At 48.1% G+C, this 27,133-nt stretch overlaps 2 protein-coding genes across 3 annotated transcripts in view; one reads left to right on the top strand and one right to left on the bottom strand.

Moving 5' to 3' along the window:
• Nucleotides 1-2,720, top strand: part of RBBP4 (RB binding protein 4, chromatin remodeling factor) — a 30,173-nt gene extending 27,453 nt beyond the window's left edge. The window contains exon 12 of the mRNA XM_073007549.1: nucleotides 1,722-2,720. Coding sequence (XP_072863650.1) covers nucleotides 1,722-1,787 — 66 coding nt within the window. The 3' untranslated portion in view covers nucleotides 1,788-2,720. The remainder of the gene's footprint in view (nucleotides 1-1,721) is intronic.
• On the bottom strand, nucleotides 2,394-25,245 carry SYNC (syncoilin, intermediate filament protein). 2 transcript variants are annotated; one of them, XM_007979562.3, is made up of 5 exons: nucleotides 25,033-25,245; nucleotides 16,331-17,510; nucleotides 6,287-6,411; nucleotides 6,046-6,122; nucleotides 2,394-3,926 (listed from the first exon to the last, which is right to left on the bottom strand). In XM_007979562.3, the coding sequence occupies exons 1-5, from the start codon at nucleotides 25,083-25,085 to the stop codon at nucleotides 3,916-3,918; spliced, it is 1,446 nt and encodes a 481-aa protein (XP_007977753.1). In that variant the 5' UTR covers nucleotides 25,086-25,245; the 3' UTR covers nucleotides 2,394-3,915. The 2 variants fall into 2 exon arrangements, with proteins under 2 accessions (XP_007977753.1, XP_007977754.1); XM_007979563.3 differs by lacking the exon at nucleotides 6,046-6,122.
• Nucleotides 25,246-27,133: the final 1,888 nt, after the last annotated feature.

Here is a 27,133-nt window from a genome sequence, read left to right as displayed (position 1 = left end):
GCTTTCCTAGGCAAAGGTCCCTGCGACCTTTTGGCAGTGTACGTGTCCCTGGGTACTTGAGATTAAGACAGTGGTGGTGATTTTTCTCTAGCTAGCGTAATGCCTTCAGGCACTTGTTTAACAAAGCACACCCTGCACAGCCCAAAATCCGTTAAAACTTGAGTCTCCACAGCACATGTCTCTTGCAAGGACAAGGTTGGGGGTAGTGTTCACAGATCAACAGCATCTCAAATACATGGAGTCTCTTATGTCTACTACTTTCTATATAGACACAGCAACAGTCTGATCTCTCTTTTCCCCACACTCATAGTCCCCCAGCCCTAGGCAGCCAAGAAGCTATGGATTTGCCTGGTGTGGACACCTTTTTTTTAGACGAAGTCTGACTCCCAGGCTGCAGTGTGGTGATCTCGGCTCACTGCAACCTCCACCTCCTGTGTTCAAGCTGCCTGATGCCTTAGCCTCCCAAATAGCTGGGATTATAGGCGCCTGTCACCACGCCTGGCTAATTTTTATATTTTTAGTGGAGACGGAGATTTCACCATGTTAACCAGGTTGGTCTTGAACTGACCTCAGATGATACGCCCGCCTTGACCTCCCAAAGTGCTGGGATTACAGGCGTGAGCCACCACACCTGGCCTGGACACCTTATATAAATAAAATCATAAAGTGTGTGATTTTTTTTTTTTTTTTGGCACACAGTCCCGCTTTGCCACCCAGGCTGGAGTGCAGTGGTGCAATCTTGGCTCACTGCAACCACCACCTCCCAGGTTCAATCAATTCTCATGTCTCAGCCTCCCAAGTAGCTGGGACCACAGGTGTGCACCCCCACACCTGGCTGATTTTTGTATTTGTAGTAGAGATGCAGTTTCACCATGTTGGTCAGGCTGATCTCGAACTCATGACCTCAAGTAATCCATCTGCCTCAGCTTCCCAAGTGCTGAGATTGCAGGCATAAGCCACTGCACCTGGCCTCACTGGCTTTTTTATTGCCAAATAATATTCCATCATATGGATTGGATATATCATGTATCCATGTTATTAGTTGATGAATATTTGGATTGTTTTACTTTTGGGCTATTAATAATGTCTGGTTAGGCCAGGCACAGTGGCTCACGCCTGTAATCCTAGAACTTTGGGAGGCCGAGGCAGGCAGGTCACCTGAGATCAGGAATTTGAGACCAGTCTGGCCAATATGGTGAAACCCCATCTCTACTAAAAATACAAAAATTAGCCAGGCATAGTGGCATGCGCCTGTAATCCTAGCTACTCAGGAAACTGAGGCAAGAGAATTGCTTGAACCTGGGAGGCGGAGGTTGCAGTGAGCCGAGATGGTGCCACTGCACTCCAGCCTGGGAGACAGAGCAAGACTCCATCTCAAAAGGAAAGAATAATAATGCCTGGTTAAAGAACTCAAGAATGTTGGCTATCAAGACAAATAGTATCCACACTTCAGTTTTGTGGGAATGTCCTAATCAGGGGCCTGTGGACCACCTGCCTGTTTTTACTGGAACATGGTCATGCTAATTAATACTTCATTACCCATTATAGGTTGTCTCCGGATGCTTTCATCCAACAGAGTTGAATAGTTATAACACAGACTGTGTGGCCCAAAAGCTATAAAGTATTTACTGTCTGGTTTCCTGGCTTAATCTGTTGTTGAAACCTTGAGTTTTAGAAGAAGTCTTCATGTTTACTAAATTCTTTTTCTTGTTTTTGGGCAGGCAGAGAACATTTATAATGATGAAGACCCTGAAGGAAGCGTGGATCCAGAAGGACAAGGGTCCTAGATATGTCTTTACTTCTTGTGATTTTTAGACTCCCCTTTTTTCTTCTCAACCCTGAGAGTGATTTAACACTGGTTTTGAGACAGACTTTGTTCAGCTATCCCTCTCTATAATAGGTACCACCAATAATGCTATTAGCCCAAACAATGGGTGTTTTCTAAATATTAATGGGGGGGCTTGATTCAGCAAAGCCACAGACTTACGTTGAAATTTTCTTCAGGAATTTTCTAGTAACCCAGGTCTAAAGTAGCTACAGAAGGGGGAATATTATGTGTGATTATTTTTCTTCTTATGCTATATATCCCCAAGTTTTTCAGACTCATTTAAGTAAAAGCTAGAGTGAGTAAGGAATAGAGCCAAATGAGGTAGGTGTCTGAGCCATGAAGTATAAATACTGAAAGATGTCACTTTTATTCAGGAAATAGGGGAGATTCAAGTCATATAGATTCCTACTCGAAAATCTTGACACCTGACTTTCCAGGATGCACATTTTCATATGTAGACCAGTTTCCTCTTGGTTTCCTCAGTTAAGTCAAAACTACATGTTCCTCTTTCCCCATATATTCATATATTTTTGCTCGTTAGTGTATTTCTTCAGCTGTTTTCATGTTGTTTCTTTCCTGTCTGTGAAATGGTGTGTTTTTTGTTGTTTTTTTTTTTTTAACTTGGGACCACCAAGTTGTAAAGATGTATGTTTTTACCTGACAGTTACACCACAGGCAGACTGTCAAGTTGAGAAGAGTGAATCAATAACTTGTATTTGTTTTAAAAATTAAATTAATCCTTGATAAGAGTTGCTTTTTTTTAGGAGTTAGTCCTTGACCACTAGTTTGATGCCATCTCCATTTTGCGTGACCTGTTTCACCAGCAGGCCTGTTACTCTCCATGACTAACTGTGTAAGTGCTTAAAATGGAATAAATTGCTTTTCTACATAACCCCATGCTGATGGGTTTTATTTAGTATAAAACATCCATCAAACACCAGTCTCTGACTTCTAGAAGAGTCCTTCAGATGACAGTTGTTTTCTGTGGTCTTTGACTATCAAGAGCAGAATTAAATATAATAGTCCCAGAGCTGTAGAAAAGAGCTTTACTCCTTGACAGGGAAAGTGAAAGACATAAAACACTGAATCAGAGGTGGCACAGATTAGTCTTTGATAAGGTAACGTTTCTTTGAAGTCGATCTCTAGAGAACTACATGGACTTTCAAGAGTGTCAAAGGCAGTGTGGTAGAGAGAATTTAAGGCAAAATTTAAATTTGGAAAAGGTGCTTGAACCTTTTCTCAGAGAGAGGTTTTGTCTCCCCAGTATGTTTTTCACTGGGGCCTTTACTTAGAGGTTAGAAATAATAAGCTTTGAAAGCCTCTTATCACCAGATGCAATAACCAGATAAAATGCCTGGTTTTTTCCACTTAGTTTTTTGTTGTTTTTTTTTAACTGAGTAGATCATTCTGACCCAAAACCACTTTGATGAGGTAAGATCCTTGGGAAAATCTGAATAGCGTTAACCATTAGATTCAAATCTTGATTGGTTTCTTTTCTTCAAGTCTAGTTGTTTTAGAGTATAGTGAAAATTAAATTGACACAATTTTAAGAGTAGACAATATGTATATCCTTTAGCAAAAAGTAAACTTTGTAAAAGTATTCATTTAAATTCTAACACTCATGGCACAAAAGAAAGGAAATTGTAAATCCATGTAATGGAAATTGGCTATTTTTTTGACCCCACATGTGCCCCTCAAAAATGTTTTTGGTTTGGGTCAACACAAAGCAAGATACATTCTTTAAAATACTCCAAGATGCGTCCATACGTTCATCCTTTACTCAGTGCGTGTGAGGGTTGCTGCTGGAAGATAGGAGGCTCATTTTTCCTTTCCATAGTGTGTTAAGATCAGTATCAACAGCAGATGAAATAGAATCCAGCAAAGAGTTGACTGGTGTTCTGCCTCCAGCGAACTCTACAATCTTTTTTTAAGCAGGTCAGCCAGTATTTGCAACTTCCACAGGATGAAATGCTTGCCAAGTTCCTGGCACTCTTGTCTGTTTGGAAGAGAACGTCCAGAGGGTACTTAGTGATCCTTTGCTAAGAAGTTTTTTGCTGTTTCTGGGTTACAGATTTGGCCATATATTTCTAAACAGCCCCTGTAAGGTTGAAAGAAAAAGAAAAAGTTTGTAATAATGAACTTCTGAGGTTTAGTTACTGCAGGCTTTGTTGAGGAGAGGTTGTTACAGTGTGATTTATGGATGATCAGGGATGACTTTCCCCTAGCAAATATTTGGATGCCTCCTGTTTGTGAAATAGAGTGAATGATAACCTATGTGATGGTGACGGGAGGGATAGTTAAACGTTTTCTCTGGTACGTTAACTTCTCACAGGTATAATTACAATGCCTGAAATTCTTTAGTTTCATTTCTTTGGATTAGTCATTGTCTTTTCCAGATTGTACTTTTAATCTGATCCACACAAAGATAGCTAGCAGATCATTGACTTCAATTGCAAGGTTATAATTTCACAAACATTAGGCATATTATCAGTCATGTGGATTCAAACACAGTTTAAGAAAATCCTCAAGACTGGGTATGGTGGCGCATGCCTGTAATCCCAGCTGCTTAGCAGGCTGAGGCAGGAGTATTGCTTGAACCCAAGAGACAGAGTTGCAGTGAGCCAAGATCGTGCCACTACTCCAGCCTGGGCAACATAGCAAGACCCCCCATCTCTACTAAAAAGAAATTTTAAAAAATAATAATATCCTAGAAAATTAGAAAAAGCAACAATAGTTACTTGTGGGCCAGGCACAGTGGTTCATGCCTGTCATCCCAGCACTTTGAGAGGCTGAGGCAGGTGGATCTCTCGGGGTCAGGAGTTCAAGACCAGCCTGGCCAAGATGGTGAAACCCCGTCTCTACTAAAAATACAAAAATTAGCCGGCCATGGTGGCACACACCTCTAGTCCCAGCTACTCAGGAGGCGGAGGTTATAGTGAGCCGAGACCGAGCCACTGCACTCCATCCAGCTTGGGTGGAGCAAGACTCTGTCTCAAAAAAAAAAAAAAGTTACTTGTGAATTTGACGTAAGTTTAGGAAATAAATAAAATATATAGGCATCTGTATAATATACAACTTGACACGGACTTTTATCCTTAGTTTCTTTAAGGGACTCTGGAACTTCTATGAGAATATACTAGTAAAACATTTGGGGAGGGATCCTGAATAGGTGATTGGTCAGAAAGATGCCTTCAGTTTTGTCAGTGTCTAAAAGTAAGTCTGGGTGGGCCAGGCACGGTGGCTTACACCTATAATCTAGCACTTTAGGAGGCCGAGGCGAGTGCATCACGAGGTCAGGAGATCGAGACCATCTTGGCCAACATGGTGAAACCCCGTCTCTACTAAAATAAAATTAGCCAGGCGTGGTGGTGCGTGCCTGTAATCCCAGCTACTTGGGAGGCTGAGGTAGGGGAATCACTAACTCGGGAGGCAGAGGTCACGCCACTGAATCCAGCCTGGCAATAGAGCAAGACTTCGTCTCGAAAAAAAGAAAAAAAAAGGTAAGTCTGTGTAATATGAACGTCTCTGCTTCTACCCAAAACCACAGCCTTTGAATATTAAATAAGGAAATTAATGGATAGATATGTTTATTATTTTTGATAGCACAACTGCCTTCTCTGCTATTGTAAGGAAAACTGAGAACAGCGGGTGGGTAGGGTAGGGTGAGGAAACAAGATGCCCAAAGCCTAGATGCCACAGAATTTGTGGTGATAGGGCATATTTTGAGTCCTACTAGAAACTGAAACATTCCAAATGAACTCTGAATGCCTGACCCAGGGATTTTGGAGATTTGGGTTATCCCCTTGTCATTAGGCACACACTTAAGGGTTTTTTTGTTGTTTTTGTTTTTTGGGTTTTTGTTTTTTGAGACAGAATCTCACTCTGTTGTCCAGGCTGGAGTGCAGTATTGTGATCTTGACACACTGCAACCTCTGCCTCCCGGTTCAAATGATTCTCCTGCCTTGGCCTCCTGAGTAGCTGGGATTATGCCCACTATGCCCAGCTAAGTTTTGTATTTTAGTAGAGAAGGGGTTTCACCATTTTGGCCAGGCTGGTCTTGAACTCCTGACCTCATGATCTGCCCACCTCGGCCTCCCAAAGTCCTAGGATTACAGGCATGAGCCACCCCGCCCGGCCTGTTGTTTTTAAGACATTAATTAGTATTGTTAGGAAAGCAGTAACAATGCAAACACCACTCTTCTCTCCACAAAGATCACCTTGAGACTGTGTTTCCATTCCACCTGCCTGAGAAGTGGGAGCATCAGCCTGTTCCAGGCTCTTGGGTAGCATAGCCCTTTAAAAGAAGAGAGCCATTTTCCATGTGTTTCTGGATAAGCACAATTTGAAAATCATTCCCAAATCCTTTTGTTTTTGACTCTAAAGTAAAATTTTCCCTAAGCCCTTCCACCATCCCCTCAGCCAGTGTTAGATGAGATTTGTGTAGCAGCGGAAACTGACTTATAGGTAGAGAGCTCTTCAGCAAGACTGAGCCTTAGCTGTTCCATCTCTTTGTTCTTCTGTTGCTGGACTTGCACCCCACTTCTTAACTGCCTTTGGCGTTCTTCCATTTCCTCCAGCTGTTCCTGCATGAGATGGCCAAGAACATTTCTAATGAGCGAAACAATAAAAACCTGACATTGTCCACTCTTATTTATAAAACACTTTTTTGTTCATTGTTTAATCTTCGTAGCAGTATTGAGCAGCATTTATATGATAGGTTACGAAACAGAGGTTCAGAGAGGTTGGCCTTGGAAAAAAAGTGACAGTGCTTTTGAAAATGGTGACCTAAAAGGAATCTTGTCTGTTAACCACAGCTTAATAGACTCCTGGGAGGGTGATGGGGACTTTTTACAACCTTAGTGTCATTGAGGAGGACTTTGGTCTAGTTAGTGAACTGAGAGTTTCATATACTTCTCCCTCCATGTGCAAGTTTAAGATAACTGGTAGTTTTTAACAATATACTACTTAAAGTATGGCAACAATTATTAAATATTGGCTAGAATTCTAGGAGAGTTACACAACTAGTGGAAGTCCATGTTTAGAAAATAAATGGCTTGTTTAAGGAAAAGTTTTTGTGTCCAAAGCTTCTTAAAGTCAGAGATATTTCTACTTGGTACTTACCTTAACATCATGTGGAAATTGATGCTTTAGTGAGGGTGTTGGCTATCCTAGTTGTTCATTTCCTGCATCCTTTTTTCTTCTTATTTATTTTTTTTTTATAGAGACAGGGTCTCGCTATGTTGCCCAGGCTGGTCTTGTTCCTGGGCTCAAGCAATCCTCCCACCCTTGGTCTCCCAAAGTGCTGGGATCACAGGTGTGAGCCACTGTGCCCAGCTCATCCTTTTTTCATTACACAAAAAGACTGAATTTGTTTAGTTGTTCTAAGTTGGAAGATGAAGATGCTATGCACAGGAGACCCTTGGGAGCCCTTAGATAACTTTCTTATTCTTACAAAACCAGGTTGGGATGCATTCTGTAAATTGTCCCTGCCTAGGATATATACCTGAGGAATAAGGTAAGGAAGATGTCAGCAAGTCAGTCTCTGGTTTACCTGCTAGCTGGCATGGATCCTTAAGGAGGTGGGAGGGAGTCGGGAAGAGAGGAATGGGTGAAGTTGGTATCTTTTAAAGGGAGAGTAACTTTACCTCATTTTAAAGACTACTAAGGAGTCCAGTTGGGGTAAATGCTATTATGAAAAGGATCTAGATAATTTGTCCTCTGAGTTATACTTGACATGTACCTGTGGCACATCAGCCTGCACTGTTTGATACTCTGGCTGAATCTCAGCTTTCACCAACGTTGTCCAAGGACCTTTTTTAGTGCCCAGCCATGCCTAAGAGTGTGTCGTCTAAAGAGGGAAGCATCTGCATACTGCTGTCCTGATTTCTCAGTCCTCACTACATACCAGACCTGTTGTTAAGGCACAAAAGTGCATGCTTGGAAAAGCAGTCTGCACCACCAGTGATAAGCTGTGACAGAGTGCAGCAGCCTCAATGAAATGAAGAAAGGATCGCTACAGTGGCATTAAGGATGGTGTCTCTTAATCCTGTGTTAACCACTAGATTAACTTTCCAGTCAACTCACAGTCCTTCAAAGGCTTTCCACTTTATTTAGTGGCATTCAGACCCCCTCTAGTTTGACCCCTACCTCCAGCTTGAACCTCTTACTCTTCCATATGAACATTTTCCTCTAGCCCTGGACTACTAGTACCGAAGCCACTAGTCACGTATGACTCATTTGAAATATGACTAGTCTCAATTGAGATGTGATGTAAGTGTAAAATACACAGCAGATTTCTAAGATAGCACACAAAAAGAATGTAAAATACGTCAATATTTGATACTGATTACATGTTGAAATATGTGTTGGGTTAAATAAAATGCATTGAAGTTAATTTCACCTGTTTCTTTTTTTTAATAGAGCTACCAGAACATTTAAAATGACATCTGTGGCTTGCAGTGATAGCACTACTGAAGCCTGACCAACTCAGATCTCTGTGCCTGTGTTCCTGCCACTTCTTTCACCTAGACAAACAGTCCCTTGTTTTTTGCCACCTTCTAACCTACATACTAACTTCTCAAGGGCCATACTAACTACATACTAACTTCTCAGACATACTAACATGTCTGTCTACAGTTGCCCCAGCACTTGCATTGACAGCATTCCCAATTTTAATTTTCTATATAGGCCAAAGACAGGATTCATTCCCCAACTCAGAAGTGAAACTGTTACAGCAATAGTATGAAGTAACAGGTGCTCCTGTCGGGAAACCAGGAAGAAGGGAAACGGGTTTAAAGGATGAGTAAGAGTTAAAGGCGAAAAAGAGGTCTAGTCAATGTATAGTCATGGAATTGTGGGAAAGTGGCTTACTAGTTCATTCCTTGCAATCCTATGGATATGGGAGTATTATTAATCTCATGTTTCATGTGAGGGTGCTGAGCCACAGAGCTTAAATAATTTGTCCAAAGTTTCCAACTTAGTGATAGAGCTAGGATTTGCTGTTGGCTTAGAGCTCATACTCAAGGTAATAGGCTTTTTAGTGGTTCTCAGACTTTTCTGTGCAACCCCAAAAGATGGCCAAATTGGAGGGCCCTTGGTACTTTCCAGTTAGAGAATAACTCACTTTTACCTGGTGTATATATTGACATTCTACCTACAATTCTCTGGGGGAGAAGGTCCATAGCTTTAGAGAAAACTTTAGTTTTGGAAACCACTGGTCTAAAGAATACATAAAACTGGCCAGGCATGGTGGCTCGTGCCTGTAATCCCAGCATTTTGGGAGGCCGAGGCAGGCGGATCACCTGAGGTCAGGAGTTCGAGACCAGCCTGGCCAGCATGGTGAAACCCAGTCTCTACTAAAAACACAAAAAATAAGCTAGGCATGGTGGTGGGTGCCCGTAATCCCAGCTATTAGGGAGGCTGAGGCAGGAGAATCACTTGAACCTGGGAGCCGGAGGTTGCAGTGAGCTGAGATCACACCATTGCACTCCAGCCTGGGGGACAAGAGCAAGACTTTCGTCTCCAAAAAACCCCAAAACTTTAATAGGCTAGGCGCGGTGGTTCATTCCTGTAATCCCAACACTTTTGGAGAGGCAGATCACGAGGTCAAGAGATCAAAACCATCCCGGCCAACATGAAACCCCATCTCTACTAAAAAATACAAAAAAAAAAAAACAGCGGGGCGAGGTGGCGGGCGCCTGTAGTCCCAGCTACTCGGGAGGCTGAGGCAGGAGAATGGCGAAAACCTGGGAGGCGGAGCTTGCAGTGAGCTGAGATCAGGCCCCAGCACTCCAGCCCGGGCGACAGAGCGAGACTCCGTCTCAAAAAAAAAAATCAACAGTGCTTAGATTTTATGAAATACATTCATTTTATCTGTTACGCCTCATACTGGAGTACAAACTTCTTTTTTTTTTTTAAGACAGAGTCTCGCTGGGCGCGGTGGCTCAAGCCTGTAATCCCAGCACTTTGGGAGGCCGAGATGGGCGGATCACAAGGTCAGGAGATCGAGACCATCCTGGCTAACACGGTGAAACCCCGTCTCTACTAAAAAATATTAAAAAATAGCCGGGCGAGATGGCGGGCGCCTGTAGTCCCAGCTGCTCGGGAGACTGAGGCAGGAGAATGGGGTAAACCCGGGAGGCGGAGCTTGCAGTGAGCTGAGATCCGGCCACTGCACTCCAGCCTGGGCGACACAGCCAGACTCCGTCTCAAAAAAAAAAAAAAAGAGTCTCTGTCGCCCAGGCTGGAATGCAGTGGCACGATCTCAACCTCCACCTCGTGGGTTCAAGCGATTCTCCTGCCTCAGTCCCTGAGTAGCTGGAATTACAGGCATGCACCACCACTCTTGGCTAATTTTTTTTTGTATTTTTAGCTAGACAGGGTTTCACCGAGTTAGCCAGGTGGTCTCGATCTCCTGACCTCATGATCCACTCTCCTCTGCCTCCCAACGTGCTGGGATAACAGGCATGGGCCACCACGCCTGGCCTCTGGAGTACAAACTCTTTGAGGGCAGGAGCGTTACCCCCACCCCCCAACACACACACACACACAATATTTTCTTTTTTTTCTTTTCTGAGACGGGGTCTTGCTCTTTTCCAGCTACAGCGCAGTGGCACAATCTCAGCTCACTACAACCTCTGCCTCCCAGGTTCATGCGATTCTGCCTCATCCTCCCGAGAAGCTGGGAATACAGGCACCTGCCACCACACCCAGCTAATTTTTGTATTTCTTAGTAGAGACGGGGTTTCACCATGTTGGCCAGGATGGTCTCGATCTCTTGACCTTGTGATCCGCCCGCCTTGGCCTCCCAAAGTGCTGAGATTACAGGCGCGTGAGCCACCACACCCGGCTTTTTTTTTTTTTTTTTTTTTTTTTTTTTTTTTGAGGTGAGTGACTGTCACCCAGGCTGGAGTGCAGTGGCACAATCTCAGCTCACTGCAGCCTCTGCCACCCAGGTTCAAGCTATTCTGCCTCAGCCTCCCGAGTAGCTGGTATTACAGACGCCTACCACCACACCTGGCTAATTTTTTTTTGTAGTTCTAGCAGAGACAGGATTTCACCATCTTGGCCAGGCTGGTCTTGAACTCCTGACTTCATGATCCACTGCGCCCGGCACACATACTATTTCTAATTGGTATTGCCAGCACTTAGCTCACTGCCTGGTCCAGAGTAGTTAGGCACTTAGAAACTTGAATGAATTGATGATGAAGGTGATGACAGAGGCAAACTTTGCCATCGTTAAGAGTGGAGTACAGCCTAAGGATTAAAGGGACACCCTTAAGAAGTAAGCTGATGGTCTGGGCGCAGTGGCTCATGCCTGTAATCCCAGCACTTTGGGAGGCCGAGGCGGGTGGATCACGAGGTCAGGAGATCGAAACCATCCTGGCCAACATGGTGAAACCCATCTCTACTGAAAATACAAAAATTAGCTGGGTGTGGTGGCGTGAGCCTGCAGTCCCAACTACTCGGGAGGCTGAGGCAGGAGAATCGCTTGAACCCAGGAGGCAGAGGTTGCAGTGAGCCAAGATCATGCCACTGCACTCCAGCCTAGCAACAGAGCGAGACTCCGTCTCGAAAACAAAACAAAACAAAAAGTAAGTTGATGAAATAGAAATTTAGCAAACAGTTTAGGAAGCCACTTCAGAAAGAAAAATTAGGTCCTTCAGACCTTGATTTCTACTTTAATGATGGTATAGCAACAAGAGAAGCTATTATACTACCAAGAGTGTTTCAGGCCAGACAAGGTGGCTCACACCTGTAATCTCAGCAACTTGGGAGGCTGAGGCAGGAAGACCAAGACTTCCTATCAATAGAAAGAAAGATTCATTTGATAGAGATAGACAAACAGACTTCTGAATATTTTTTTTAAAACTTTGTGTCGTAAGATTATCTTTGGAAAACGATCCTTGGAAAGATGCACAAATCATCAAATCTGAAACCATCTTAACCTCTTCCTTAGAGTAGCTTTCTAATTATTCTCCATTGCTCTGTATTTCTAGCCCACTTTACATCCTGCACCAGTACTTCTTGTAATCCCAGCACATTGGGAGGCTGAGGCGGGTGGATCACGAGGTCAGGAGTTGGAGACCAACCTGGCCAAGATGGTGAAACCCCATCTCTACTAAAAATACAAAAATTAGCGGGACATGATGGCGGGCACCTGTAATCCCAGTTAGAAGGCTGAGGCAGAAGAATCGCTTGACCCGGGAGGCGGAGATTTCGGTGAGCCAAGATCATGCCACTGCACTCTAGCCTGGGTGACAGAGCAAGACTCCATCTCCAAAAAAAAAAAAAGTAGAGGCAGGCAGTGGCTCAAGCCTGTAATCCCAGCACTTTGGGAGGCTGAGCCAGGATGATCACCTGAGGTCAGGAGTTTGAGACCAGCTGGCTAACGTGGTAAAACCTCATCTCTACCAAAAATATAAAAACTAAGGCCAGGCCCGGTAACTCATGCCTGTAATCCCAGCACTTTGGGAGGCTGAGGCGGGCAGACTACCTGAGCTCAGGAGTTCAAGACCAGCCTGGGCAACACGGTGAAACCCCGTCCCTACTAAAATACAAAAAATTGGCCGGGCTCAGTGGCTCACACCTATAATCCTAGTACTTTGGGAAGCCGAGGTGGGTGGATCATGAGGTCAGGAGATCGAGACCATCCTGGCTAACATGGTGAAACCCCGTCTCTACTAAAAATACAAAAAATTAGCCAGCCATGGTGTTATGCACCTGTAGTCCCAGCTACTCAGGAGGCTGAGGCAGGAAAATCGCTTGAACCCAGGAGGCAGAGGTTGCAGTGAGCCCAGATCACACCACTGCACTCCAGCCTGGGTGACAGAGCAAGACTCCTTCTCAAAAAAAAAAAAAAAAAAAATACACAAAATTAGCCGGGCGTGGCAGTGTGCACCTGTAGTCCCAGCTACTCGGGAGACTGAGGCAGAAGAATTGCTTAAACCCAGGAGGTGGAGATTGCAGTGAGCCGAGATCGCATTATTGCACTCCAGCCTAGGCGATAGAGCAAGACTGACTAAAAAAAAAAAAAAAAAAAAAAAAAAATTAGCCAGGTATGGTGGCAGGCGCCTGTAATCCCAGCTACTTGGGAGGCTGAGGCAGGAGAATCGCTTGAACCTGGGAAGCGGAGGTTGCAGCAAGCCGAGATCGTGCCACTGCACTCCAGTATGGGTGACAGAGGCAGACTCCATCTCAGGAAAGAAGAAAAAAAGTAGTAAGGCAATCATGTTACTTCCCTGATGAAATCCCTTTAATGATGCAGCAGTCTACTGAATAAAGTCCAAAACTCAAGTTTTTTACCTGCAGCCAAGTTACTAATTATATTTCAGATATGTTGATAAAATACATTAAAATTTTTTTTACCTATGTATTTTCTCCCCTGCTCCCCTTGGGTTTAGCTCAGCTGAATCTTTGCGTATTTTAATGTGGCTATTAGAAAGTTTATGATTATTTACATAACTTGCATTATATTTCTGTTGGGCAGCACTGGTCTAGATTCTCCCTATACTTTCATACCTAGCTCAAATTTCACCTCTTTTTTAATGAAGAGTTCTCTGATTTAGCCAGTGGCTAAAAATAATCTATCCCGGCTGGGTGCGGTGGCTCACGCCTGTAATCCCAGCACTTTGGGAGGCCGAGATGGGCGGATCACAAGGTCAGGAGATCAAGACCATCCTGGCTAACACGGTGCTAAAAATAAAAAAAAATTAGCCTGGCGTGGTGTCAGGCACCTGCAATCCCATCTACTCGGGAGGCTGAGGCAGGAGAATGGTGCGAACCCAGGAGGTGGAGGTTGCAGTGAGCCGAGATCGCGCCACTGCACTCCAGCCTGGGCGAGAGTGCAAGACACTGTCTCAGAAAACAATCATCATCATCATCATCTATCCCACAGCCATTTTACCTGCACCTCTCATAAATCGCCTGTTACTTTCTACCCTGAGATACAATTATTAATGTTGTATCTCATTAATACATTAATACTCTGAGTACTGGCTATTAAGGATAGTACTGATGCTAAATAAATGACTTTTCACTAGATTGTGAACAATTTTTTAAAAATGGGGTAAGGGGAGTATGAAGAGTTTAAAAACATTCAGTATTACGGCCGGGCACAGTGGCTTACCCCTGTAATCCCAACACTTTGGGAGGCTAAGGCCAGTGGATCACTGGAGGTCAGGAGTTCGAGACCAGCTTGACCAACATGGTGAAACCCCATCTCTACTAAAATACACAAATTAGCTGGGCATGGTGGCACAGGCCTGTAATCCCAGCGACTTAGGAGGCTGAGGCAGGAGGATTGCTTGAACCCAGGAGGCAGAGGTTGCAGTGATCTGAGATCGTGCCACTGCACTCTAGCCTGTGTGACAGAGTAAGACTCTGTAAAAATAATTGGGAGGCCAAGGCGGGTGGACTGTCTAAGCTCAGGAGTTTGAGACCACCCTGGGTGACATGGTGAAACCCCATCTCTACTAACATACAAAAAATTAGCCAGGCACAGTGGCAGGCACCTGTAGTCCCAGCAACTCAGGAGGCTGAAACAAGAGAATTACTTGAACCCAGAAGGCGGAGTTTGCAGTGAGCTGAGATTGCTCCAGTGCACTCCAGCCTAGGTGAAAGAGCAAGCCTCCATCTCAAAAATAAATAAATGAATAAAATAAAAAACATTCAGTATTATGACCCCCAAAACCACAGTGTTTTCATTTTTCTTTTCTTTTTTTTTTTTTTGAGACAGAGTCTCACTTTGTTACCCAGGCTGGAATGCAGTGGCACAATCTCAACTCACTGCAACCTCCGTCTCCCGGGTTCAAGCGATTCTCCTGCCTCAGCCTCCCAAGTAGCTGGGACTACAGGCACGTGCCACCACGCCCCCCTAATTTTTGTATTTTTAGTAGAGATGGGGTTTCACCATATTGGCTATGCTTGTCTCAAACTACTGACCTTGTGATCCACCCACCTCAGCCTCCCAACCAAAGTGCTGGGATTACAGGCGTGTGCTCCCGGCCAGAGTGTTTTCATAATACAAACTACAGAAAGCTTGACAAAATCTTCAGTGAAGTGAACACAGCCATTTCAACAGGGAAACTTGTTCCTTTAAGGGCATATCAAAATCTGTGGGAGGACATAGATATTTAAGTTTATCCACAGGAATCAGTGTTCCAAAAGATTAAAACACTGCTTAGAGCACCACACTACAGTCTTCTCATTAGTGCCCAGCAGCACATGTGCTCTGAGCCTTAAGTAGCACAGAATAATAGAACGACAAGTAAAATGTATTCCCTACCTTCTGAAAGTCCACAGTCTAGGAGGGACTACGTAATTGTTTATTCACTTAGTATTTATATCCCACTCTGTTCTAAAAAGGGATTAGAACTGGCTCACACTTAATCAGAAATAACTTGAATGCAAGAGAGATGGGGACAAATGCACATAAAAGGAAAATGAAGATTAGAGGATTCTATTAAGGTTGGTGTAAAATTAATTGCAGCTTTTGCCGTTAAAAGTACTTGAGCCCATAATTTCAAGACCAGCCTGGGCAACATAGCAAAACTCTGTCTACAAAAAATACAAAAATTGGCTGGCCGCAGTGGCTCACACCTATAATCCTAGCTCTTTGGGAGGCCAAGGCAGGCGGATAGCTTGAGCTCAGGAGTTCAAACCCAGCCTGGGGCACATGGTGAAACCCTGTCTCTACAAAAAATTAGCCAGGTGTGGTGGCACACACTTGTAGTCCCAGCTGCTTGGGGACGCTAAGGCAGGAGGATCGCTTGAGCCCAGGAGGTTGAGGCTGCAGTGAGCCCCCAAGACTGCACCTGTCTCAAAAACGAAAAAATTAGCTGGGCATGGTGGTGCACAACTGTAGTCCCAGCTACTCAAGAGGGTGAGGTGGGAGGATCGCTTGAACCTGAGAGGTCGAGGCTGCAGTGAGCTATGATCATGCCACTGCATCAGCCTAAGTGACAGCAAGACCCTGTCACAAAAAAACACAGAGTGCCGGCCGGGCGCAGTGGCTCACGCCTGTAATCCCAGCACTTTGGGAGGCTGAGGCGGGTGGATCACGAGGTCAGGAGATCGAGACCATCTGGCTAACACGGTGAAACCCTGTCTCTACTAAAAATACAAAAAAATAGCCAGGCGTGGTTGCGGGCGCCTGTAGTCCCAGCTACTCAGGAGGCTGAGGCAGGAGAACGGCATGAACCCGGGAGGCAGAACTTGTAGTGAGCTGAGATCGCGCCACTGCACTCCAGCCTGGGAGACAGAGTAAGACTGAGACTCTCAAAACAAAACAAACAAACAAACAAAAACCAGAGTACAGACAACGTTTAGTCCCTAGCACGGGCCCGAATGAATGAAGAATGGAGAAAAGAATTGCATGGCCCCAAAGAACAAAATTTTTGCTCCTACATGTGACACTATCCTTCAGCCCCAAAGACCTTGGACTCTGGCCACTCTTTCCCCAGGTTAAAAGACATCAGTTCCTTTCATGTCCAATGGGCCTACCCTGTACTGCTGAACCTCTTCATCTCGTTTTTGCCTCACAAGTGCAATCTGGTCCTCCAGGTTCCTGTTTTGCAGGTGGAGCTGCCGGGCCTCTGCTTGCAGGGGTCTCAGAGCCTCCTTCATCTCCTGGATCTCAGCCTGGGTTTTCTGCAGAGCTTTGGTCCCAGCTTCTTTCCTCTCTAGGAGCCGCAGGAGCTGAGGCTCATATTCCTCCTCCAGGCCCTGGCGGCTCTCTGCCATGAGATTTTCAAACTGGGCAGAGAGTCGCCGACTTTCCTGGAGAAAGTGCCCATCCCTCTGGCTTGGAGGGGCTTCTAGTTGTTGCCGCAACTGCTCCTTCTGCTTCTGATAGGCATCCTGGAGCTGGGCCAGTTCCTCTGAGAGTTGGGTTGCCCTCGTAGTCAGCACTTCCCGGAAATCGGCAAACTGAGCCACGTCCTGCTGGCGGCACTCCAGTTGGTATTGGTAGGCCACACATTCCTTCGTCACCTTGAAAAGCTTCTGCTTGACCAGCCGGATCTCCTCCCTTAGGCCATCTCTCTCCAGCTCTGCTTGGGCATGGAGCTTGTAGGCAGCCAGGATGTCCTGATGGACCTGCTGTACCTCCTGCAGGGCTGGTTCCCGGAGCAATACAAGCTCATGGATGAGCTGATCCCTCTCCTCTTCCAGCTGGGCTACAGCTTGGACACACTGCTGGAAACGCCCTTCTAGCAATTCCAGGTCTTCTATGCTCAGGTTCTCCTCCATGCTGGGACTCGGCTCGGCTCTGAGGCTCTCCTCAGGGTTAGATTTCTCTGCCCTTGTGACTGTGTCTCCCTCATGAACAACCTGCTCTGGGTTTGTGGGCTTTCCTGGCTCCACGGGCCCCTCCACAAACTGCATCCAATCTGGCTCCATGGTTTCCTCCACACTCACTGTCTCCTCTGGATTCCCAGGCTCCTCCCCATGCAGAGCCTCGTCTGGCTGCATGGCCTCTTCAATATACAGGGCCTCCTCTGGCTTCTCAGTCTCTTGCACATAGAGTGTCTCATCAAGGTCCCCTGTGTCCTCCAGGTAGAGAATGTCTTCCAGGTTTAAGTACCCCTCTGAAGACAGAGTAACTTCTGGGTTCAAGGCTTCTGCCTCATTTAGGGAGTCAGAGTTCTCTGGAAGAGGATAATTGGCTTCTGCTCTTGTTTTCCTGCAAAATAAATGATTGAAAGTGAAAGGGCAGCCACAATCCCAGGATGGTGCAATCCTGGAGCCAGCAGCCACGGGCCTAGACTACCCCAGGTTCTTAGATGTCGGCAGCCACTCGTCTGCTCCCTCCACTCTGTCACTCCACCCCTACACACACCCAACCACTGTGTAGATCCCCTGCCAGCCTCCCAGCGACATCACCATATGGTCTCTGCTTATGCAGCTCCAAGGACTTGAGATACCTGAGGCACCACTGTTTGTTCCACAATTATGATTAATTTTTTTTTTCTTTGAGATGGAGTCCCACTCTGTTGCCAAGGCTGCAGGGCAGTGGTGCAATCTTGGCTCACTGCAACCTCTGCCCCCTGGTTCATGCGATTCTCTTGCCTCAGCCTCCCAAGTAGCACCACCATGCCATTTTTTTTTTTTTTTTTTTTTTTTTGGTGGGGGACGGAGTCTTGCTCTGTCTCCAGGCTGGAGTGCAGTGGTGCGATCTTGGCTCACTGCAACTTCTGCCTCCCAGGTTCAAGTGATTCTCCTGCCTTAGCCTCCTGAGTAGCTGGGATTACAGGTGTACACCACCATGCCCGGTTAATTTTTGTATTTTTAGTGCAGATGGGGTTTCACCATGTTAGGCAGGCTGGTTTCAAACTCCTGACCTCGTGATCTGCCCGCCTTGGCCTCCTAAAGTGCTGGGATTATAGGCGTGAGCCACCGCACCCAACCCAGTTCTAATAAAATTATAACGTTAAGATTAAAACCTTCATTTTAACTTTTTTTTTTCTTTCAGATGGAGACTTGCTCCGCCACCCGGGCTGGAGTGCAGTGGTGCCATTTCAGCCTCCGCCTCCCAAGTAGCTGGGACTACAAGTAGCTGGGACTGCAGACATGTGCCACCACACTCAGCTAATTTTTGTATTTTTAGTAGAGATGGGGTTTTACCATGTTGGCCAGGCTGGTCTCAAACTCCTGACCTCAAGTGATCCGCCCTCTTTTTTTTTTTTTTTTGAGACGGAGTCTTGCTGTGTCGCCCGAGCTAGAGTGCAGTGGCCGGATCTCAGCTCACTGCAAGCTCCGCCTCCCGGGTTTACACCATTCTCCTGCCTCAGCCTCCCGAGTAGCTGGGACTACAGGCACCAGCCACCTCGCCCGGCTAGCTTTTTGTATTTTTTAATAGAGACGGCGTTTCACCATGTTAGCCAGGATGGTCTCGAACTCCTGACCTCGTGATCCGCCCGTCTCGGCCTCCCAAAGTGCTGGGATTACAGGCTTGAGCCACCGCGCCCGGCCAAGTGATCCGCCTTCTTCAGCCTCCCAAAGTGTTGGGATTACAGGCATTGAGCCACCACACCCAGCCCTTCCTTATAACTTTTAGCTGCTGGATTTACCTGATACTTCCTTCTAGGATCAGATATTTCAACCTTCTTTTCTATGTAAGTTATCTAAACACTTAAAGATAACCATGGTCAGCCAGGTGCGGTGGCTCACACCTGTAATCTCAGCACTCTGGGAGGCCAAAGCAGGTGGATCACCTGAGGTTAGGAGTTCAAGACCAGCCTGACCAACATGGAGAAATCCCATCTCTACTAAAAATACAAAATTAGCCGGGCGTGGTGGTGCATGTCTGTAATCCCAGATACTCGGGAGGCTGAGGCAGGAGAATCTCTTGAACCCGGGAGGCGGAGTTTGCAGTGAGACGAGATTATACCATTGCACTCCAGCCTGAGCAACAAGAGCGAAACTCCGTCTCAAAAAAAAAAAAGGCCAGGCGCAGTGGCTTGCAACTGTAATCCCAGCACTCTGGGAGGCCGAGGTGGGTGGATCACGAGGTCAGGAGATCGAGACCATCCTGGCTAACACAGTGAAACCCCGTCTCTACTAAAAAATACAAAAAATTAGCCAGGCGTAGTGGCGGGCGCCTGTAGTCCCAGCTACTCCGGAGGCTGAGGCAGGAGAATGGCGTGAACCTGGGAGGCCGAGCTTGCAGTGAGCTGAGATCGCACCACTGCACTCCAGCCTGGGCGACAGAGCAAGACTCCATCTCAAAAATAAATAAATAAAATAAAAAATAACCATGGTCAAGTGCAGTGGCTCATGTCTGTAATCCCAGCACTTTGGGAGGCCAAGACCTCTTGAGTCCAGGAGTTTGAGGCCAGCATGGGCAACAAACATGGCAAAACCCCATCTCTACAAAAAAATACAAAAAATTAGCTGGGCATGATGGCGCACACCTGTAGTCCCAGATACTCGGGAGGCTGTGGTGGGAGAATCACCTGAGCTTGGGAGGTTGAGGCTGTGGTAAGCCGTGATTGCACCCCTCTGCACTCCAGTCTGGGCAACAGAGACCCTGTCTAAAAAAAAAACAAAAAAAAAACAGCTTGTTATTCCAAACATGTCCAGGTTTCCAGCGCCCTCTTCATTTGTGCCATATCCTTGTGACACAAGTGACACCTTTCAGACTGTCACTCTCTTGAGGATTTTTTTTTTTTAATTTACCTGTATTCTTAAGTTCCCCAAGAGCTAGAAATTGGGATGGGTATCAAAAGCAGTGCTCCAGGGCCAGGCAAGGTGGCTCACACCTGTTATCCCAGCACTTTGGGAAGCCAAGACGGGTGGATCACCTGAGCTCGGGAGTTCGAGACCAGCCTGGCCAACATGGTGAAACCCTGTCTCTACTAAAAATACAAAACTTGGCCGGGCGCGGTGGCTCAAGCCTGTAATCCCAGCACTTTGGGAGGCCGAGACGGGTGGATCACGAGGTCAGGAGATCGAGATCATCTTGGCTAACCTGGTGAAACCCTGTCTCTACTAAAAAATACAAAAAACTAGCCGGGCGAGGTGGCGGGCACCTGTAGTCCCAGCTACTCGGGAGGCTGAGGCAGGAGAATGGCGTAAACCCGGGAGGCGGAGCTTGCAGTGAGCTGAGATCTGGCCACTGCACTCCAGCCTGGGCGACAGAGCTAGACTCTGTCTCAAATAAATAAATAAATAAATAAATAAAAATAAAATAAAAATATAAAACTTAACAGGGCATGGTGGTGCATGCCTGTAATCTCAGCTACTCAGGAGGCTGAGGCACAAGAATGACTTGAACATGGGAGTTAGAGGTTGCAGTGAGCCGAGATCACACCACAACCTGGGTGACAGGCCAGGACTCCATCTCAAAAAAAAAAGCAGGTCGGGCACAGTGGCTCACGCCGGTAATCCCAGCCCTTTGGGAGGCTGAGGCAGGTGGATCACAAGGTCAGGAAATCGAGACCAGCTTGGCTAATATGGTGAAACCCTGTCTCTACTAAAAATACAAAAAAAAAAAAAAAATTAGCTGGGCACGGTGGCAGGCGCCTGTAGTCCCAGCTACTGGGGAGGCTGAGGCAGAAGAATGATGTGAACCCAGGAAGTGGAGGAGCTTGCAGTGAGCTGAGATCGCACCAGTGCACTCCAGTCTAGGCGAAAGAGCGAGACCATGTCTCAAAAAAAAAAAGTTTTTCATACCAAGTGCTTGGAAGCAACATTTCTTGTTTCTGTAAAAGTTCATCTTTGGCCGGGCGCGGTGGCTCAAGCCTGTAATCCCAGCACTTTGGGAGGCCGAGACGGGCGGATCACGAGGTCAGGAGATCGAGACCATCCTGGCTAACACGGTGAAACCCCGTCTCTACTAAAAATACAAAAAACTAGCCGGGCGAGGTGGCGGGCGCCTGTAGTCCCAGCTACTCCGGAGGCTGAGGCAGGAGAATGGCGTAAACCCGGGAGGCGGAGCTTGCAGTGAGCTGAGATCCGGCCACTGCAGTCCAGCCGGGGCTACAGAGCAAGACTCTGTCTCAAAAAAAAAAAAAAAAAAAAAAAAAAAAAAGTTCATCTTGTTAGAACTGGCCCACCCTTCTAGCCTGTCAAAGGCTCTTGAAGTCAGATTCTATCATTCCGACATCTGAGCTCTTTGACCCAGCTGCCAGCTCAGTCAGTTCCCAGTGGGGAGTGCTCTCTTGCTGCTTTGCTGCACAAATGCAAATGGCTTTGGTCTTTCCTGTCTCTGGTTTTTTTTTTTTTTTTTTTTTAGATGTAGTCTCCTTCTGTCACCCAGGCCTGAGTACAGTGGCGTGATCATAGCTCACTGCAGCCTCAACCTCCCTGGCTCAAGCCATCCTCCTGTCTCCCTCCTGGGTAGCTAGGACTACAGGCATGTAGCACCACACCCGCTAATTTTTTAACTTTTTGTAGAGATGAAGTCTCACTATATTGCTCAGGCTGGTCTCAAACTCCTGAGCTGAAGCTATCCTCCCACCTAGACCTCCCAAAGTGCTGGGATTATAGGCATGAGCCACCACATCCGGCCATAGGCAAGAAATCTTCAAACAGCTCTTTCCCTCCCTTGTATAGCCAGTTCACTGAGAAGTGTCCTTTCTTTTCTTTTTCTTTTTGAGATGGAGTCTCACTCTGTCGCCCAGGCTAGAGTGCAGTGGCGTGATCTCAGCTCACTGCAATCTCCGCCTCCCGGGTTCAAGAAATTCTTTGCCTCAGCCTCCCGAGTAGCTGGGATTACAGGCGCCCACCACCATGCCTGGCTAATTTTTTGTATTTTTAGTAGAGACAGGGTTTCACTATCTTGGCCAGGCTGGTCTCAAACTCCTGACCTCGTGATCCACCCGCCTCAGCCTCCCAAAGTGCTGCGATTACAGGCATGAGCCACCGCGCCTGGCCCCAAACATACCTTTGTTAGTCGCCTCTCACATTATTCCTGCAACCCACCCAATGCTTGACATCCCAGAGCATGCATTAGCTTTTTACACCTCCTACTCTTAGCCCACAGTGTCCAGCTGAGAAATGCAGCTTCTCAAAACCACCTAAAGAGAGAACAACCCTGTACTACCTGGGAAGGCAGAGCTCCTAGAGCCAGGGCCAGGAAGGATGCACCTGCTCAGTCAGCCAAACCCACTCTGATATTCAATAGTCCCTGCTTTCCCAGCAGACGGCCCTTTCATCATTCTCCTGCCGAGCCGCCCACCTTGCAATGACTTCACTGTGTTCAAGATTATTCTAGGCATTTTACATGAACACTCATTTATAGAATCCTCATCATCTATTGGCTGGGAGTGGTGGCTCACGCCTGTAATCCCAGGACTTTGGGAGGCCAAGGCAGGTGGATCACCTGAGGTCAGAAGTTTGAGACCAGCCTGGTCAACATGGTGAAACTCCGTCTCTACTAAAAATACAAAAAAATTAGCTGGGCATGGTGGTGCGTGCCTGTAATCCCAGCTACTCGGGAGGCTGAAGCAGGAGGATCGCTTGAACCCGGGAGGCAGAGGTTGCAGTGAATTGAGATTGCGCCATTGCCCTCCAGCCTGAGCAACAAAAGCAAGACTATCTCAAAAGAAAAAAGAAAAAAAGAATCCTCATCTATTTTTTTTTTTTTTTTTTTTTTTTTTTTTTTTTTGAGACGGAGTCTCGCTTTGTCGCCCAGGCTGGAGTGCAGTGGCGCAATCTCGGCTCACTGCAAGCTCCGCCTCCCGGGTTCATGCCATTCTCCTGCCTCAGCCTCCCGAGTAGCTGGGACTACAGGCGCCCGCCACTGCGCCCGGCTAATTTTTTTTCTATTTTTAGTAGAGACGGGGTTTCACCATGGTCTCGATCTCCTGACCTTGTGATCCGCCCGCCTCGGCCTCCCAAAGTGCTGGGATTACAGGCGTGAGCCACCGCGCCCAGCCAGAATCCTCATCTATTATCCCCATTTAATAGATGAGGAAGCCAATGCACAGAGTAAATAACTCACATGAGGTTCCACAACTGTTGTAAGTGGTGGAGGCTAGAGAAGGCCTGCGGTATTTACCACCCTCCTAGGATAGGCGTGAGGTTCAAAAGAGATAACTACAGCACATATAATAGAGCCTGGCACACAGCAGTCACGATATATCCTCTGACTCCTGGGTTCAAGCAATTCTCCTGCCTCAGCTTTCCAAATAGCTGGGATTACAGGCACATACCACCACGCCTGGCTCATTTTTTGTATTTTTAGTAGAACCGGGGTTTCACTATGTTGGCCGGGCTGGTCTTGAACTCCTGATCTCAGGTCATCTGCCCACCTTGGCCTCCCAAAGTGCTGGGATTACAGGTGTCAACCACGGCGCCCAGCCCACAATATACTTCTATCGACCTAACAAATTTGTACTCATCCTTCAAGCCCTGCTCAAACTTAATCTCTTCCATAAAGTATCTCCCAGACAACCCCATCTGTGTTCTCAGGATACTCTGTATGCAGTACATCTTCACACTTATTGCTCCAGTTACAGAAGTGCATGTGTCTGTCTCCCTGATAGTGAGTTTCCTAAGGACAAGCAGAGTTCTCATTCTGCTCTATATCCTAGGGTGGGGCTCTGTAACCGCAGACAGGCAGAAACCAGATGAACTCCAAGGAGGAAATCTGCCCAAGGTCGAATGGCAAAGCTGGAAGTAGCACCCAGGCCTCCTGACCTCCAAGCTGTGCTGCTAGCACACGTCGTATTGCTTCCGCCACCCCACCCATGGTGCCAGGCCTCTGCTGGGTGCTGCCCTCACACAGCCGCCTCTTTTAAACAGAGAGAGGAGGGAAAGAAGCAGATGACAGGAGGCTCAGAGGAGAGGAAGCCAGCTTAGCTGGGGCCCCTGACCTCCGGCTTCCTTGGGCCCTGGGCAGCCTGCCTCTGCCACTCTGTCCCTGTCCCCAGAGGACCGCAGAGCTCTCCAACCCTGTTCAGGGATGTGGCTGGGAGTGCATGTGACACTGTGCAGGCAAGAGTCCTGTGTCTGACTGTGTAGCTGTAGGTGTGGACAGCAGTATGGGTGAGTGTGTGTGTGTAAGACCGCTCAGCTTTTTGCCCCTGTGTGACAGTGAAGGGGTGTTGGGAGGTGTGTATTTGCACCCTCACCTCTTGGTACACTGGGAAGTCTCAGAGCCACAGTATAACCTGGGACAGAAATACTCTCCTCTCACCCCAAACCCCTCAGCCACAGGTCCCTTTCCCCACTAATCAGCGGTGCCCTGCCAGCAGGGATAGTGGGGAGGGCCCCTGGACCCTTCCCCCATCTATCCCAGGCCAGACCGGAGAGAACAAGTCCTGACAGACTCTTAACTTCAAGCTGGCAGATGCCCAGCCTTGCACCAAGTGGCTTCCACACAGCCAATTCAGCAGGGGAGGCCTCCGTCTCCAGCTGACATTTGCAGGGAGGAATCAAGGCAAGCGAGAAGTGTCTTTGGCTGCTATTGGCCAAATGGCACTTGAGCGGTGGATGCCCACTCGCCCGGAAGGGTTAACTCTCATGCAGCCCGGGGAGGGGGAGGGGTATTATAAAAAGCCACAGACAAACGGAGGTGCCAGGACCCCGGGTCGGCCCGACTCCCCGATGTCCCCTCCCGAGGCGGCTCCAGTGCCCCACGCCAGCTGGACCACTACCCCTAAGCAGGCGAAAGACGCCCGCGGTCGGGGGGAAAGGGAACCCGTCCAGCAGCACTCCCTCCCCAGGGGGGCGGCGACGCGGGCCCGGCACGGTCCTACCTCGCGGCCTGGGCGGCGCCGTCCCCGCCGCGCCGGGGCTCCCGGCTGGCCATGGCTACGCGACCCCGGGCTGGCGGCCGCGTTATTAATAGCCGGGCCCGCGGGCCCCTCGCTCCGGCGCCCGCACCCGCCGCACTGCCAGCTGCAGCCGACACCGGATCCCGGCCGGCCCCGGGCCGGGCGCGCCCACTTGGCCGGGGATCCTGCCGGGGGAGGAGGGAGCGGCCGCGCGGGCCTGGGGGCGGGGAGAGTCTGCCCCTCCCGGACCAGCCTGAGGCGGGAGTGGGAACTGGGGCGTGGAGTGGCCTTTCCAAACCTCCCAGCCCCCTGGTCTTCCCGAACCTTCTCCCCACCCTTCCTTTCGTGGGGTCCCGTTGCAGGGGGAGGGAGAAGGGTCTGAAGCCCCAAGGAGCACCTCCACTGTCCAGCCTGGGAGGGTGGGGGCAGGGTTGGGCGGGCTGCTCAAAGGGACCCAGCACCCCTCTCCAGCGAGTGTTTGGGGGTGTCCGCCGCCGCTCAGCGCCCTCTGGTCCCCACCCAGGAGGGGAAGGACCGCAGCCACCCTCAGGGCACTCCGGGCTGTTCCCCGCAGCTGTCGTGAAGGGCGGGGCAGGGCGCGGCCAGGGAGGAGAGTTCACGGCCGCACCCCGCGCATTTGGGGACAGCCTGGAGCCTGGGGACAGGCTGGGTGGCTGGGGTTAGGGAAAACTGCGGAGGAGTTTACGCCTATCACATTGAGTCCATATTTAACCCCCCTTTCTGCCCCACCCTTTGAGGCTTCCTGGGGTCTCTCCCCTGCTCCACCTGTCACCCCACTCAGCCCACTTCTGTCAACTTCAAGACATACCTCCCCCCACGTCCTCAGCCCACTAGTGTCAGGGTCAAACCAGCACTGACGTCTTTCTGCCCAAGAGAGAAGCTGCTGGGCCCCTTCCCAGACCTGAGCTTCAGGCGTTCTTCCTTCGGATTCCTTTTTCCACTTAGCCACCCTGTCTGGGGAGGTCTTTGACTCAATCGCAGAAGAATGCCGGCACTACAACAAGCCCCAGGGGCTGGGGTGCCTGGGAGGCCGGTGGGGGAAGCATGCTGTGGTCTTGAATGTGTGTGGGCTTGTGTGCCCCTGTGTGACTCTGCGGTGATTGTGGGGTACATGTCTGTGTGTGAGCCTGTGGACCTGTGATTGTGTGATCTCAGGGTGAATGTGTGTGGTGATCGGGCCATGGTGGAGTGTCTTTGTGGGGCTGGCTGTTGTGACTGTGTGTGGGGGGCATGCGTATGATCCCGCATGTAACTCTGATTGTGTGCTTGTGTGTGACTGGGGGTTGATGAATGTTCATTCATCCTCGAGTCTGAGTGTGCCGCCTGTGGCTGTATATTTATATTTCTCTGTCTAATGCAAGAGGGTGGAAGATTTAACACCCAGGGCAGCCAAATATACCCTTGTAAGGTATGCACGAGAAAAAGCCAGGTTTTGAGGCTGCTGGTCATTTTCTGACTTACCCCTGAACTATTCCAGGGGAGGAGGCTGGCGAAGCCTCAGCTGCTGGGCATTTGACATCTGCTGCCCGCCAGAGGAGAGCTAAGGCAGCAAGGGCAGGCCTGCCAGTGGCTGTTTGCTGTGGTACCAAGCAACAGGAGTCAAGGGTGGCATTCAGAGGAGCTGGCTCTGCCCCTCCAACCCCCAGCCCAGGACCTGGTCTTGGGCTCTCCCCAGGACTGAATTTCTGACCCCCTTCTACCCTCCTGCTCAGAGCTTCTTTAGGCTGAAACCCTGAATTCCCCAGGGTCCCAGAAACTTCCCCACCTCCAGGCCTTTGTTGTTGTTGTTGTTGTTGTTGTTGTTGTTGCTGTTGTTTCTTGCAGTCAGGGTCTCTGTCATCCAGGCAGGAGTGCAGTGGTGTGATCATGGCTCACTGCAGCCTCAACCTCCCAGGCTCAGGTGATCCTCCCATCTCAGCATCCCGAGTAGCTGGAACTACAGATACACACCACCACACCTGGATAATTTTTGTATTTTTTGTAAAGACGAGGCCTCACTGTGTTACCTAGGCTCATCTCAAACTCCGAGGCTCAAGCAGTCCTCCTGTCTCAGCCTCCTAAA

Source organism: Chlorocebus sabaeus, chromosome 20, assembly GCF_047675955.1.
Source record: "Chlorocebus sabaeus isolate Y175 chromosome 20, mChlSab1.0.hap1, whole genome shotgun sequence".
Lineage (NCBI taxonomy): Eukaryota > Metazoa > Chordata > Mammalia > Primates > Cercopithecidae > Chlorocebus > Chlorocebus sabaeus.
This window is presented reverse-complemented; position numbering and strand designations above follow the sequence as displayed.

What these genes read in the sequence shown, in the direction of transcription:
- SYNC (XM_007979562.3), bottom strand. Translation starts at nt 25,085, where the DNA reads ATGGCCAGCCGGGAGCCCCGGCGCGGCGGGGACGGCGCCGCCCAGGCC. An exon ending in AAGAGGTTCAGCAGTACAGG is followed by an intron (nt 6,412 to 16,330) that starts GTAGGCCCATTG and finishes CATCTCATGCAG; the next exon opens with GAACAGCTGGAGGAAATGGA. An exon ending in GAAGAGCTCTCTACCTATAA is followed by an intron (nt 6,123 to 6,286) that starts GTCAGTTTCCGC and finishes CTTCTTTTAAAG; the next exon opens with GGCTATGCTACCCAAGAGCC.